Consider the following 16,278-nt stretch of genomic DNA (forward strand, 5'->3'; position numbering starts at 1 on the left):
CTGGTTTCCACTTGGACACTGAGCCATTGACTGTAACTCTTCAGACGTGGCCATCCAGCCAGTTCCTTATCCATCTAACAGAACATCCACCAAATCCATACCTCTCCAATTCCGTAACCAGAATGTTATGGGGGCCTGTATCAAAAGCCTTACAGAAGTCCAGGTAGATGCAATCCGCAGCTCTTCCTTTGTCCACTGATGCAGTCACTCTATTGTAGAAAGCCACTAGATTAGTCAGGCATGATTTGCCCTTGGTGAAGCCATGCTGGCTGTCTCGAATCACCTCCCTGTCATCTGTATGCCTCAGCATATCTTTCAGGAGGATTTGTTCCATGATCTTATTGGGTACAGAGGTGAGGCTCATTTTTACCCTTTTTAAAAATGGACTTGATGTTTCCCTTTTTACCAGTCACTGGGGATGTAGTCTGACTGCCATGACTTTTCAAATATAATGGATAGTGGCTTGACAACTACATGAGACAGTTCCCTCAGGACCCTGGCATGCATCTCATCAGGTCTCATGGTCTTGTCTATGCTCAGGTTCTGTAGGTGATCTCAAACATGATTTTCTCCTGTGATGGGAGGAACTTTATTCCCCCAGTCTCTGCCTTGACGTTCTAGGTCTTGAGAGATGTGGGAAGATTGCCAGTGTCAGGGTGATTGAAGTCCCCCAGGAGGATTGGAACCCTTGAGCATGTTGCTTCCTGTAGGTGAAGTAAGAATGCTTCTTTGACATCCTCCCCTTGATCAAGTGGCCTGTAGTAAACACCAGCCATGAGGTTTCCTTTGTTTACTTTTCCCTTTCAATGTGTTCATCGCTGTTTTTCAAAGACAGCTCTGTGCAGTCAATCCATTCTTTTACATAGAGGGCAACCCCCCCCCTCCCCTTCCTTGCCTGTGCTTTCTGAACAATTTATAGCCATCGGTTGCAGATCTCCAGTCATGTGATTCATCCCATCATATTTTAGTGAAAGTGATTAAATCATAGCTTTCCAGGTACACAGTGACTTCCATCTTTTCCTGTTTGTTACCCATGCTGCATGCATTGCTATAGAGGCACTTTAGTGCCTTGTCACCTTTTTAGAGGAATGCAGCGTAATTCCTTTGAGGCATTTCACAGGTGTATATTATATTTTATGTATATATGTGTTTTTAATTTCTTTTTAATGTTTAAAACAGCATACAAAACATGCAATAAATGTTTTCGGAAGGAATTAGTCCTTCCTGGAAATCAATTTAAAATCATTTACTACCAAGCAACCATAAAAAAATATCATGCTTGAGTAAGGATGTATACTATAAAATTAGCTTTGAAAAGAAAGCTTTATTCCTGATAATGGTCAATTGACCATAATACTATAATTGATTGATGAGTCCTTCGTACTGGAAAAAGAACAGAAAGCATAATAAACTGGAATAATAAACAAGACTTAAAATGTTTGACAGTGTTATGTTGGTTTAATAGGTATCATCAAAACTGGTAAGGTTTTAGCAGCCACTGATAATACATAAATGTTTAATTATCAAAAAATGAAGTGAGAAAGCATATACGTTTTGTTTTTTTAAGAACTAGAACTTTTATATATAAAACTTAAACTAAAGCCTACTGAAATCAGTGGAAAGACTGTCTGACATTAATGGACTCAGGCTCAGGGCCATCGTGCATTCACAACTGTCAGGTAGACAAAAGCCAGTATATAAAGGAAGACATTTTTATCTTAAAATTAATAAATACTGAGAATCTGCAGTGACAAAAGTGTATTCCATAGGGAAATATATACTTAAAACTTCTAGAGACTTTCCTAAATGCAGTGAAATATTCACTCTCCTTTACTTTAATTATAGTGCTTGCATCAACTCCAGTACACCTTCCTAATCAACAGAATTAAGGAAAGTTGACACACACAAAATTTACATCCTCCAAATCATTCCCAAAAGTTTCACATGAGGCACACAAAATGACCACATAAACCAAACCAAACCAAAACAAAATACAGTCTTATGAGATGTTATCTGTGTTTAACTTACTAGGAATAGGTCTAAGGACATCAGGAATGAGAATCTCCACCAAAGCCTGGTACATCACATGGTCACAATTACCCATCCATTTCAGAATAGACTCATTTTTGCACAGAGTAATCAGTTTTCCTTTTGGAAGTCGACTTTCTATTTCACTCAGATTGCTGGTGTGAATAAATGTAACAAATGAAAATGCATTTACATACAAATAAGTACAATGGACTTTGAAACTGATTATTTAATAAAAAGTTCATAAATGTCTCTGTTACATCCAACTGAAACTCTAACTTCCTCATATGAAACTGGGGAAAAATGGCCTCCAAAGTTCTGCTCCAGCCCATAAATTATGCACAGGTATGATAAAAATGGTCCTTGCAATTTAAACAAACCAGACAGCATATTGTGAAAAGATACTTTGACTTTAGTCATCAGAACAAAGGAAAAAACAGAAGATGCATACAATCATTTCAAGCCTGCAGCTTGACATAGACCGATAGCCTGTATGTCAAACAGAAGACAACAAAAAAACTACTGATGTCAGAAAAGGTTCTTAGCCTATATAGAAAACTCAGATTTTCTTTGATTTGACTCATGCTGTTATATTATGATGGTGAATAGTAACCAAAAAGAGACATTTACTGACCTCAGTTCAATAATAGTTGTGTCGTCAGTTGGAGCAGAGGGAGAATAGCGCCAGAAAGTTTGCCACAATTTTTCTATGAGGCTAAACTGAAGATTCACAACAACATCGACTATTGCCTAAAAAAATATAAAACAAGTGCAGATAGTCTTCCACCTCATCCCCCGTCCTGCCTCATCTCCTCCCAGGGGCATAGCTCCCCCCTGGTCATTTTGCAGAAAAAAAATAATAAAATGTATGATTATAACTAAAAATATAATATGCTTTTAAATAATTTTTTAGCAACAATTTTTCCAACTGTCCATACTAGTGTGGACAGAGACTCAGATCAGGCCAAGTGCAAATACAAGGAAGCCTCCAGAGAAGAGCCTAAGCACATATATAAGGTGAATTCACCTAAACAGAACTTTTAACACTATTACAAACACAAAGGAAACCTGCTATTTTGTGTATTTTGTTACTTCATTGCATATTTTAAAGCACCATCAACAATAATTTTAAAACACATTATTCAACATGAAATCGTAGGATCATAAAACCATTTAGGTTGGAAAAGACCTTTAAGATCATCAAGTCCAACCCTTACCAGGCACTGCCAAGTCCATCACTAAACCATGCCCCTAAGAACCACATCTACACGTCTTTTAAACACCTCCAGGGATGGTGACTCCACCACTTCCCCGGGCAGTCTCTTCCAATGCCGGACAACCCTTTCTGTGAAGAAATTTTTCCCAATACCCAATCTAAACCTCCCATTGTGCAACTTGAGGCCATTTCCTTTTGTCCTATCGCTTATTACTCGGGAAAAGAGACTGACACCCATCTCGCTACAACCTCCTTTCAGGTAGTTGTAGAGAGTGATAAGATCTCCCCTCAGCCTCCTTTTCTCCAGGCTAAACAGCCCCAGTTCCCTCAGCTGCTCCTCATAAGACTTTGCTCCAGACCCTTCACCAGCTTCATTGCCCTTTTTTGGACACATTCCAATACCTCAATGTCCTTCTTGTAATGAGGGGCCCAAAACTCAACACAGTATTTGAGATGTGGCCTCATCAGTGCCGAGTATAGGGGGACATTTGCTTCCTAGTCCTGCTAGCAACACTATTCCTGATAGAAGCCAGGATGCTCTTGGTCTTCTTTGTCACCTGGGCGCACTGGGACACAGCAACCCTGGCTGTACATACAGACTGGGGGATGAGATGTTGGAAAGCAGCTCTGCGAAGAAGGATCTGGGCATTCTGGTCGACAGCCAAGTTGAACAGGAGCCAAGAGTGTGCCCGGGCAGCCAAGAGAGCCAACCGTGTCCTGGGGTGCATCAAACATAGTATTGCCAGCCGCTCAAAGGAGGCGATTGTCCCGCCCTACTCTGCACTGATATGGCCTCACGCAGAGTACTGCGTGCAGTTCTGGGAGCCACGGTGACGCTAGTGACAAATAATGCTGACAAGGCAGAGGTTCTCAGTGCCGCCTTTGCCTCTGTCTTTACTGGTGTAGCTGGACTCCAAATCACAGGATCAAGTAGCTACGACAATGCATGTGCCAATATTCCTCTAGTAGTGGAGGAAGGGCTGGTCTGCAGCCTTTTGCAAGGGCTCAACCCACATAAATCTATAAGCCTGAATGGAATCCATTCCAGGGTGTTAAGAGAACTGGCTCGTGTTGTTGCAAGGCCACTGCCTATAATCTTTGAAAAGTCATGGAGAACAGAGGATATCCCTAGTGACTGAAAGAGGGGAAATGTTATACCCATCTACAAGAAGGGACCAAAAGAGGACCCAGGAAATGACAAGTCCATTAATCTTGCTTCAGTTCCTGGGAAAGTAATGGAACAAGTTCTCCTAGAAACTCTCACAAACCAAATGAAGTGGGTGACTGGGAAAAGCCAGCACAGATTTATCCAAGGCAAACCATACCTAACTAACCCAATCACCTTCTACAACAAAGTAACACTTTCTGTCAAAGTGGGGAGAGCAGTGGGTATTCTTTACATGGATTTCCACACAGTGTTCGACACTGTTTCTCACAGCCTTGTGCTGGACAAACTGGCAAGACAGTTTGTATGGGTGGTCTGTGAGATGGGTAGGAAGTTGACCAACAGGCCACACTCAGAGGGTGGTGATTAATGGGTTTTACTCAGGCTGGCAGCCTGTCACAATTGGGGTCCCCCAGGGATTGATACTGGGCCCCACACTGTTCAACATTTTCATAAATGATCTGGATGATGGGATTGAAAGCATGTTTACCAAGTTTGCTGATGACACCAAACTGAGTGATGAGGTAGATATGTCAAAAGAGAGAGACATCTTACAGAGAGACCTGGACAGGCTGGAAAAGTGAGCTAGCAAGAACAGTATCATAGTCATAGAATGGTTAGGGTTAGAAGGGACCTTTAAAGGTCATTTCATCAACGGCCCTGCAATGAGCAGGGACATCTTCAACTAGACTGGATTACTGAGAGCCTCATCCAACCTGAACTTGAATGCTTCCAGGGATGGGACATCTACCACCTCTATGAGCAACCTATTCCAGTGTGCCAAACTCTTCTCTTTAGTGATCAATGACAGAACCCGAGGGAATGGCAGGAAGATGTACCAGGAGAGGTTTAGGTTGGACATTAGGAAAAGGTTTTTCACCCAGAGGGTGGTAGAACACTGGAACAAGCTCCCCAGGGAGGCAGTCACGGCCCCAAGCCTGACAATATTCAAGAGGAGACTGGACAATGCCCTCAGACACATGGTGTGAACTGTGGAGTTGTCATATGCAGGGGCAGGAGTTGGACTCGATGATCCTTGTTGGTCCCTTCCAACTCAGAACACTCTATGATTCCATGATTCCACTGCTGGCTCATATTCAGGCACTTGTCAAGAAACAACCTCAGGTCCTTTTCCACTAGGTAGTTTTCCAGCCACTCTTCCCCAAGCCTTTCACGTTGCATGGGGTTGTTGTGACCCATTGATCCAGCCTGTCCAGATCCCTCTGTAGTGCCTTCCTACCCTCAAGATCAACACTCCCACCCAACTTGGCATCATCTGCAAACTTACTGAGGGTGCATTTGATCCCCTCATCCAGATCATCGATAAAGATATTAAACAGAACTGGCCCAAATACTGAGCCCTGGGGAACACCAGTTGCGACTGACTGCCAACTGGATTTAGCTCCATTCACCACAACTCTTTGGGACAGTCCATCCAGCCAGTTTTTTACCCAGTGAAGCACACACCTATTCAAGGCATGAGCAGCCAGTTTCTCCAGGAGAATGCTGTGGGAAATGGTGTTAAAGGCTTTACTAAAGTCTAGGTAGACAACATCCACAGCCTTTCCCTCATTTACTAAGCAGGTCACCTTGTCATAGAAGGAGATCAGGCTGGTCAAGCAGCACCCGCCTTTCATAAACCCATGCTGACTGGACCTGATCGAATATGGCTTTAAGTTCTTAAAAAACTTGCTTCTTTAAAACTTGAAGGAAAAAGTGAGTTTGATTTCAACACGAACATCAGAACTAATAATTCAGTTTGATTTCAACTCCTACAAACAAAAACAAAAGTCCGCATATGTGTTATCTAAAGTTCAGTTTATCTAAAATTCTCAAAACCTACACATGATTACATTCCAATATTGGTATTCTTTTACATGTTATTTACTTTCCCTCTAAAGAGAGAAATTCCAGAGAAGTCTTTTTTTTACAAATGTCCTTTCTGACAGAATAAGCAAAATATTTGAGGAGCACATCAGATGCAAGTAGACTGGCTGTAATACATTTTGTGTCAGTCATCCTGTACTGTGCCTCTTTTCTCTTACCTCACAGTGCTCTCGATAAAGACTTTGCAGTGATTTTATGTCCTCAAGTGTAGTACCATCTGGCAAAGAAGATATTTCAACTTCTCCAAACTCTGGAAGTACTCGAGATGCGTCTGTTTCCATGACAACATAACAGAATAAAGCTATTGTGAATGGTGCCAACTACAGTTTGATTAGAAAACATTTAAGGATGATGTAAAGAAATTAAGTATAGAAGGTCATAATGCCCAAAGAGGGATATATTTCATATTTAGTATATTTTAAAGTTGCAATAAAATTGTGAACAAACCAGCTAGCTATTTTTTAAGCAAAAGAAGATGTTAAACTATTCTTCACAGATAGCAGATGAAAATTATTTCACATACATATTGTACTTGTTTATAAAAAAATCTAAGATGCATTTTCAGAATATGACAGGATGAAGCAGTATTTTTATGCCAGTACATAAGAGATTAATATGATTTAATACTTTTTGTTTTGATCAACTGAATAGTTTTTGCATTTTCATGCATGTTAGGGTTTAGTAAACTCAGTAACATATATTAATTTTAAACTTACAAGACTTTCAACTGTAGTCAACATGTGCTTTTACTATTTCTCATAAATGTTTCCAAGAGATACACTGGTTTGGGGGGAAAATGCACTCTCAACTAGGGGGGATGTGGAAGGGAAAATTCAAAAACATTAAAACTATAGCCTAAGGTTCCCAATGATTTCAGTAACAGCAAAGTTAGCCCAAAGGATGTGGTGTTTCAAAATCCCAATATATGAACTCAAAACTAAATAGACAATTATTGCAATCACACATTTAATGAGATTTTTTATATTAGAAAATTACTAAATTACCATTTGCTTCCACAAATGAGGAATCAGTATGCTTAGCTACATCAATGATTGCACAAAATGCACATTTTTAAACATAAACTTTGGGGTTCTGGTTATAACTATTTGGCTCTTTCCATTTATAACACTGCAGCACAGACTCAGTGCATCTTCTAGTCAATGGACAACACAACTGCAGTGCAAAAATATAATCCCAATTTATATGTATATTCAAAAAACTGGGAAGCCAGTGGAAATTAATGAGCTTTTAGGGCAAGATTTTCAGTATGCATTTTTTTATAATATGCTTCATCACAATTGCATTGCAATATATTTTAAATCTACCATGCAAGTAGATTTTACACATTTATTCTTTTATATCTGCATGATGCATTTTAAATATTGCAGAAGTCTTACAATATAGAACATATAACATCTATGAATATCTTTTTGTTCTGTTATCATTAAGAGTTTTAAACAGGGCAACATAACTAAAATAGTTATCGTATTTGCATGATCTGTGTGTACACAAGCACAGGCATGTCACGAGAAGAGCCAGAGGCCACAAATGCAATTGCAAAGAGCAAGTTTTATTTTAGTTACCTCTCTACTGGGGGATCTCCGTAGCTGCACCTAAGCTCCCAGGCAGAGGTGGCATAAGTGGGGACGCAGGCACTGATAAGTTTAGCCCTGCTGGAAGATCGTTAGGCCGGCTACGCTCGCCTATATTTAAAGGCTTAGAGCAGATGCAGCTTCTTGCTGTGCTCTGCTCTTTCTCAAAACAAAGCAGGAATCTCAGACATGATAAGGTACTGTAGGGTTTCTCTCAGGCCTATGCTATCTCACACAGAGGTTCTACCTGTCAAGCACACAAGGTGAGTAAAACAATTAGTGTGATGTATGTGCTTTCTTTATAGGCCAGCTGCGGGTCACTTGAGCATGTTTACCTTTCTCCTCCTCGCCCAATCTTCCGCAATTCCCATACAATCTGATGTTCATGGCGATAATGGAGTTTATTTATACAACAGTATAACACATTTGTTCATACCTAAAAACTGTTGATGATGTTGACTTTGGGCAATTATAGTTTGTTCAGCAGATGTGCCTGTCTGTTGACCACTTCCTGTGAAACCATCTGCAACTCCATCCACTTTCTGCACAGGCTTGTACCTACAAAATTACCAAATACAAAATTATTCTTTATGTTCACTTTTTTGTAAGTGTAATATCATGCTCTGTTCTGCCTGATTTCTCAGTCTCAAGATACAGTTTTCCTAGTTCACACACAAGAAAAAAATAACATCAGAATAGTTGTAGTAAGGAAAGGTAGAAGATGGGCAATACATTATAAAATTCATAAAGCTGATATCACAGCACAACTACCAATTTCTTGTGGAATTTAGTTTAAAAACTATACTACTAAAACCTAAAGATCATTTACACTAAACAGAAGCACAATCTTTCCTTTTCCAAAGGATTTGCCTTCCCATGAATCAAGTACCTCAAAAAGAAGGTTTAATCACCTTAAGAAGGGCCATGCATCTGTTTGGAGACAAAGGAATTTAAATAATTTTAAAATGTAACAAACTTCTCATGAGCTCAGAAGGTCTGAGAAGGCTACTTAGACTTTAAGTAGCTGAACCAGTGGAGGTTTGGATTTGATATCAGGAAGCATTTCTTTACCCAGAGGGTGGTCAAAAACTGGAACAAGTTTCCTAGACAGGTGGTCAATGCCCCTTGCCTGTCAGTGTTTAAGAGGCATTTGGAGCATGCCCTTAATAATATGCTTTAACTTTTGGTCAGGCAGTTGGACTAGATGATCATTGTAGCTCCCTTCCAACTATTCTATTCTATTCTATTCTATTCTATTCTATTCTATTCTATTCTATTCTATTCTATTCTATTCTATTCACAAAAACTTTTATAAAGGATAAAAAGGACAAAGCTACAAATAGGAATCCTGTTTTGGATGGTCAGATGTTAAGACCATCACGCTGACAGGCTGAAGATTGTGCCTGCTATCTCCAACAAAAATGAAAATTAATTCTGCCCCAACTCTTAGTGATAAGAACTCAGAAGTTTCGTCCTTTTGAAATAGCCTTGTAGCCAGAAGAAAACTAGAGAAACCCTGGTGCAGAATGCAATGTATTTGAACTGTCATTCAAGTTGTCCCAATCTACAAGAAGGACAACAGAGATGACCCTGGCAACTACAAACCTGTCAACCTCACTTCTGTTCCTGGCAAAATCAAGGAGAAGATCATTCTGGGAGTTATTGAAAAACATCTGAACAACGACACAGTCATTGGTTCATGAGGGGAAAGTCTTGCCTGACCAACTTAATTTCGTTCTCCGACAACATTACCCACCTAGTTGACCAAGGGAAGCCTGTTGACGTGATCTTTTTGGATTTCAGTAAAGCCTTTGAGACTGTCTCTCACAGTATTCTCCTGGACAAGATGGCCAGCATACAGCTGGATAAACACATAATGCAGTGGGTGAGCAATTGGTTGATGGATCGGGCTCAAAGGGTTCTAGCAAATGGGATTATGTTTGGGTGGTGACCAATCACTAGCAGGTTTCTGCAGGGATTCATCTTAGGGCCACGACTCTTCAATGTCTTTATAAATTACTTAGACTCAGGATTTGAGGGACTGCTTAGTAAGTTTGCTGATGACAAAAAATTTGGGGGAGCTGTCAACACTCTCGAGGGAAGAGAGGCCCTGCAGAGGGATCTGGACAAACTGGAGAACTGGGCAATCACCAACCACATGAAGTTCAACAAGAGCAAGTGCCGGATTTTGCACCTGGGACATGGGAACCCTGACTGTACATACAGATTGGGGGATAAGATGTTGGAAAGCAGCTCCGTGGAGAAGGACCTGGGGGTTCTGGTCAACAGCAAGTTGAACAGGAGCTAACAGTGTGCCCTGGCAGCCAAGAGGGCCAACTGTGTCCTGGAGTGCATCAAGCACAATATTGCCAGCCGCTCAAAGGAGGTTATTGTCCTGCTCTACTCTGCACTGATGCAGCCTCACCTGGAGCACTGTGTGCAGTTCTGGGCACCACAGTATAAAAAAGATATTAAGCTACCAGAGAGTGTCCAGAAGAGGGCTACGAAGTTGGTGAAGGGTTTGGAGAGGAAGTTGTTTGAGGAGCATCTAAATTCACTTATTTTTTCAGCCTGGAGGAGACTAAGAGGAGTCCTCATCGCAATCTACAGCTTCCTCACAAGGGGAGGAGGAAGGGCAGGTGCCAAACTCTTCTCTTTAGTGACCAATGACAGAAGCGAGGAAATGGCGGGAAGATGTGCCAGTGGAGGTTTACGCTAGATATTACGTAAAGGTTCTTCACCCAGAGGGTGCTGGACACTGGAACGGGCTCCCCAGGGAGGCAGTCACGGCTCCAAGCCTGACAGTATTCAAGAAGAGACTGGATGACACCCTCAGACACATGGTGTGAACTGTGGAGTTGTCATATGCAGGGACAGGAGTTGGACTCAATGATCCTTGTTGGTCCCTTCCAACTCAGGACATTCTATGATTCTAAAATTCTATGAAGTCTGAAATTGCACTGTGCAGATTGTAACATTTTCTATTAACTTTAGAAATGTCAACAAATTCTACTTGGAAAACGCCCCTCTTAAGAAGTGGTTGAGTTAGTTGTGAGCATGTTCTTATTTTGGTCTTATTAAACAGATAATAGGAATGCCCTGTGTAACTACTTAGATTTTAGTTTATGAGAAAGTTCCCATAAGAAGCAAGCATCCAAAATTCTGGTCATTCACAGCATCACAGTATCACAGTATGTTTGGGATTGGAAGAGACCTCAAAAGATTATCTAGTCCAATCCCCCTGCTGGAGCAGGAACACCTAGGTGAGGTCGCACAGGAACATGTCCAGACGGGTTTGAATGTCTCCAGGGAAGGAGACTCCACAACCTCCCTGGGCAGCCTGTTCCAGTGCTCTGTCACCCTCACTGAGAAGAAGTTTCTTCTCAAATTTAAGTGGAATCTCTTGTGTTCCAGCTTGATCCCATTACCCCTTGTCCTATCATTGATTGTCACCGTGAAGAGCCTGGCTCCATCCTCATGGCACTCACACTTTATATATTTATAAACATTAATAAGGTCACCCCTCAGTCTCCTCCAAACTAAAGAGACCCAGCTCCCTCAGCCTTTCTTCATAAGGGAGGTGCTCCACTCCCGTAATCATCTTTGTTACCCTACGCTGGACCCTCTCCAGCAGTTCCCTGTCCTTCTTGAACTGCGGGGCCCAGAACTGGACACAATATTCTAGATGGGGTCTCACCAGGGCGGAGTAGAGGGGAAGGAGGACCTCTCTCGATCTACTAACCACCCCCCTTGTAATACACCCGAGGATGCCATTGGCCTTCCTGGCCACAAGGGCCCAGTGCTGGCTCACGGTCATCCTGTTGTCCACCAGGACCCCCACGTCCCTTTCCCCTAAACTGCTCTCTAATATGTAATTTCCCAACCTATACTGGAACCTGGGGTTGTTCCTGCCCAGATGCAGGACTCTACACTTTCCCTTGTTAAATTTCATCGGGTTATTCCCCGCCCAACTCTCCAGCCTGTCCAGGTCCCGCTGGATGGCAGCACAGCCTCTGGCGTGTCAGCCACTCCTCCCAGCTTAGTGTCATCAGCAAACTTGCTGATAGTACACTCAATTCCCTTGTCCAAATCATTAATGAATATATTGAATAATATTGGCCCCAGCACTGACCCCTGAGGCACTCCACTAGATACTGGCCTACAACTAGACTCCGCACCATTGACTACCACTCTCTAGTTTCTCTCCTTAAGCCAGTTTGCAACCCACCTCACTACTCTATTGTCTAGATCACACCTCGTCAACTTAGCTGTGAGGATGCTGTGGGAGATTGTGTCAAAGGTTTTACTGAAGTCAAGGTAGACCACATCCACCGCTCTGCCATCATCCATCCACCTTGTTACATTCTTATAAAAGGCTATAAGGTTGGTCAAGCACGACTTAACCTTGGTAAAACCATCCTGACTGCCCCAATAACCCCGTTATCCTTGATATGCCTTGACATGGCACCAAGGATAAGCTGTTCCATTACTTTCCCAGGGACAGAGGTGAGGCTGACCGGTCTATAATTACCCGGGTCCTCCTTCTTGCCCTTTTTGAAGACTGGAGTGACATTTGCTTTCCTCCAATCCTCGGGCACCTCTCCCGTTTCCCAAGACTTGGCAAAAATGATGGAGAGTGGTCTAGCAATGACTTCAGCCAGCTCCCTCAGCACCGGCAGATGAATCCCATCTGGACCCATGGATTTATGGATGTCCAGACTATTTAATTGCTCCCTAACCCAGTCCTCATCAACTAAAGCAAACTCCTCCATTGACCTGGCTTCATCCGGGGTCTCAGGGGTACAGGGCTCCCCATGGCAACCTCCAGCAGAGTAGACAGAGACAAAGGCGGCATTCAGTAATTCTGCCTTCTCTGTGTCTTCTGCCACCAGGTCACCCACCCCATTCATCAGTGGGCCTACATTGCCTCTGGTATTAGTTTTATCTGCTATGTATTTGAAAAAGTTCTTTTTGCTGTCCTTGACCCCTCTCGCCAGCTGTAATTCTAAGGAGGCCTTGGCTATCCTAGCTGCCTTCCTACATCCTCTAACAGCAGCCTTATATTCCTCCGAAGTGGCCAGCCCCTGCTTCCATGACCTGTAAACTCTCCTCTTCTGCTTGAGCATACCCAACAGATCCCTATTCAACCACGCAGGCCTCCTGGCTCCCTTCCTTGACTTCCTCCATGTGGGGATGCTCTGATCCTGAGCGTGGAAGAAGCAATCTCTGAATGCAATCCAGCTCTCTTGGGCCCCTTTTCCTTCAAGCAGTCTTGCCCATGGGATTTCCCCCAGCAATTGCTTGAAAAGGCCAAAGTTAGCCCTGCTATATTTAACTGTAGAATAATATAGGACATGACAAACTTCCTGTTTAGTATTAAAAGGAGAGAAAAGAAGGCAAAAGGTAAGAAAAAAGTAGAAACTATTAAAAAAGAACTAAGTCAAAATGTACTGACTACATCACAAGACAAAGAAAAATGTTTTTCCGCAAATGTTGCTGCTTCCTTGTAGTTGCTGTGTGGACAATATTCAAATATTTACTGAGACTCTCAATATTTAGTATTAGCTCAGAAATCCAATTCATGCACTTACATAATTTATTGGTAGTATCTGTTTTCATTAAAAAGAAAGGCTTATACTGTTCTGGCTTGCCAAAAAACAAACTCTAAGGGCTTCAGAAACAGAAACCAAACTAAGCTCTGATAACATATTAGGAACATATTAGGGTTTTTTCTTTCACTTTTCTTCACTACAATATTTTATTTATTTTATTCTTAATCTTTTTTTTTTTTTTTTTTTTTGTGAGATCCATTTACGAATAAATGTCACACCTGGTTTGAACCCAGAACTGAGAGATAATTTCAGGGAACTACAGGCCAGTCAGCCTCACCTTGGTCCTGAGGTGATAGAGCAGCTAAACTTGGGAACCATTTCCAAACATATGAAGGGCAAGAAGGTGATTGGGAGTAGTCAGTATGGATTCACCAAGTCCAACCAACTTGATAAACTTTTACAATGAAATCGCTGTCCTGGGGGGACAAGCTGATGGAATATGGGCTGGCTGAGCAGACAGTGAGATGGATTGAGAACTGGCTGAACGGCTGTATTTGGTTTACAAGGCAAAGTTTTGGTAGTGGGAGGGGCTGCAGGGGTGGCTTCTGAGAGGACACCAGAAGCCACCCCCATGTCAGACAGAGCCAGTTCCAATCAGCTCCAAGACAGGCCTGCTGCTGGCCAAACTTGAAACAATCAGTGACATTCATATCACCTTTAAGAAAGGGTAAAAATCTGCATTGAAACAGCACCTGGGAGGGAGGAGTGAGAATGTGAGAGCAAAAAACTATATAGACACCAAGGTCAGTGAAGAAGGAGGGGGAGGAGGTACTCCAGGCACTGAAGCAGAGATTCCCCCACAGCCAATGGTGAAGACCATGGTGAAGCAGGTCGTCCCCTTGCAGCCCATGGAGATCCACAGTGGAGCAGATATCCACCCTGCAGCCTGTGAGGAACCCACACCGGAGCAAGTGGATGTGCGCTGAAGGAAGCTACAGCTCATGGAGAGCCCATGCTGGGGTAGGTTCCTGGCAGGAAGAGGAACTGACACAGAAGCAGGTTTTCTGGCAGGACCTGTGACCTTGTGCAGGACCCACGCTGGAGCAGTCTGTTCCTGAAGGACTGCATCCCATGGAAAGGACACATGCTGGAACAGTTCATGAAAAACTACAGTCCATGGGAAGGACCCACATTGGAGAAGTTTGTGAAGGACTGTCTCCCATGGGAGGGATCCCATGCTGGAGCAGGGGAAGAGCGTGAGGAGGGAGAGGCAGCGACAACGCATAATGAACTGACCACAACTCCCATTCCTCATTCCCCTGTGCCACTTGAGGGGAGGAGGTAGAAGAATTGGTAGTGAAGTTGAGCCTGGGAAGAAGGGAAGGTTGGGAGGAAGTTTTTTTAGATTTGTTCTTATTTCTCATGATCCAACTCTGTTTGATTGGCAATAAATTAAATTAATTTCCCCAAGTCTGTTTTGCCTATGACAGCAATTGCTGAATGATCTCCCTGTCCTTATCTTGTCCCATGAGCAGTTTGTCATATTTTTCACCCTCTGTCCTGCTGAGCAGCTTGGTGGGCACTTGGCAGCCAGCCAAGGTCAACCCACCACACTGGTCAGGCCCAGAGGGTGGTGATCAGTAGCAAAAAATTTAGTGACTAGCAGTGTACTCCAGGAGTCAATACTGGGTCCAGTCCTGTTTAACATCTTCATTAATCATCTGGATGATGGGGCAGAGTGTACCTTCAGCAACTTTTCAGACAGCACCAAAACTGAGAGGAGCAGCTGATACTCCAGAGGGTTGTGCTGCTTTCAGAAAGGGACCTGGGGGTCCTCAGAGACAGCAAGTTGAACACGAGCCAGTAACATGCCCTTGCTGCAAAGAAGGTCAATGGTATCCTTGGCTGCATTAGGCAAAGCATTGCCAACAGGTTGAGAGACATGATCCTTCCCCTCTACTCAGCACTGGTGAGGCCACACCTGGAGTCCTGTGTCCAGTTCTGGGCTCCTCAGTACAAGAGAGACATGGACATGCTGGAGAGAGTCCAGAAAAGGGCCATGAAGATGATTCAGGGGCTAGAGTATTTTTCCTATGAGGAATGGTTGAGAGAGCTGGGACTGTTTAGCCTGGAGAAGAGAAGGTTCACAGGGAGTCTCGTGAATGTATATCAATACCTGAAGGGAAGGTACATAGAAGATGGAGCCAGGCTCTTTTCAGTGGTGCCTAATGACAGGACAACAGGCAATGGGCACAAGCTGAAACACAGGAGGTTCCCTCTGAACATCAGAAAACACTTTTTTACCGTGAGAGTGACTGAGAACTGGAGCAAGTTTCCCAGGGAGGCAATGGAGTCTCCCTCCTTAGAGATATTTAAAAACCATCTGGGCACAGTCCTGATCAACTGGCTGTAGGTGTTCCTGCTTGAGCACGGGGGGGGTTGAACAAGATGACCTCCAGAAGTCCCTTCCAACCTTAATCATTCTGTGATTTTGTGATTCTGTGAATTCAATTATTTAAACATCCTGGCCTTTCCTTCCCATAAACCATCTAGCAGCAGTATGTCAAAGGCAAACCAGTCTTCCATTTGAAAGTCTGAGCCATACAGCAGCTCCAGTTGAAAGGCAGGGCTATTACCTATATAGGTGAGGCAAGTTCCTTCCTGTGCATTTCTTCTGTTCCAGTACAAAGGTGGTTTAAATCTCTTGATCTGTGTCTGTTGTGTCCAAGCTACTGTCTCAGCTGGGAGATAGGACTGTTAGCAACAGTCATCTATAGTTTAGATTTACTATTTTTATATTCCTTATTGGAACAGAGAAGTAGTACTCCCATACATCAT

The 16,278-nt window shown here is 42.9% G+C and overlaps 1 protein-coding gene across 1 annotated transcript in view; it reads right to left on the reverse strand.

The window, feature by feature from the left end:
• Positions 1 to 16,278, reverse strand: part of LOC136114487 (transcription factor RFX3-like) — an 88,839-nt gene that overhangs the window by 22,253 nt on the left and 50,308 nt on the right. Inside the window, exons 8-11 of the mRNA XM_071801574.1 lie at positions 8,325 to 8,446; positions 6,455 to 6,567; positions 2,663 to 2,778; positions 2,029 to 2,183 (exon numbers count right to left, since the gene is read on the reverse strand). Of these exons, the coding sequence (XP_071657675.1) occupies positions 2,029 to 2,183; positions 2,663 to 2,778; positions 6,455 to 6,567; positions 8,325 to 8,446 (506 nt within the window). The remainder of the gene's footprint in view (positions 1 to 2,028; positions 2,184 to 2,662; positions 2,779 to 6,454; positions 6,568 to 8,324; positions 8,447 to 16,278) is intronic.

The sequence above is a fragment of the Patagioenas fasciata genome, chromosome W (genome assembly GCF_037038585.1).
Source record: "Patagioenas fasciata isolate bPatFas1 chromosome W, bPatFas1.hap1, whole genome shotgun sequence".
Lineage (NCBI taxonomy): Eukaryota > Metazoa > Chordata > Aves > Columbiformes > Columbidae > Patagioenas > Patagioenas fasciata.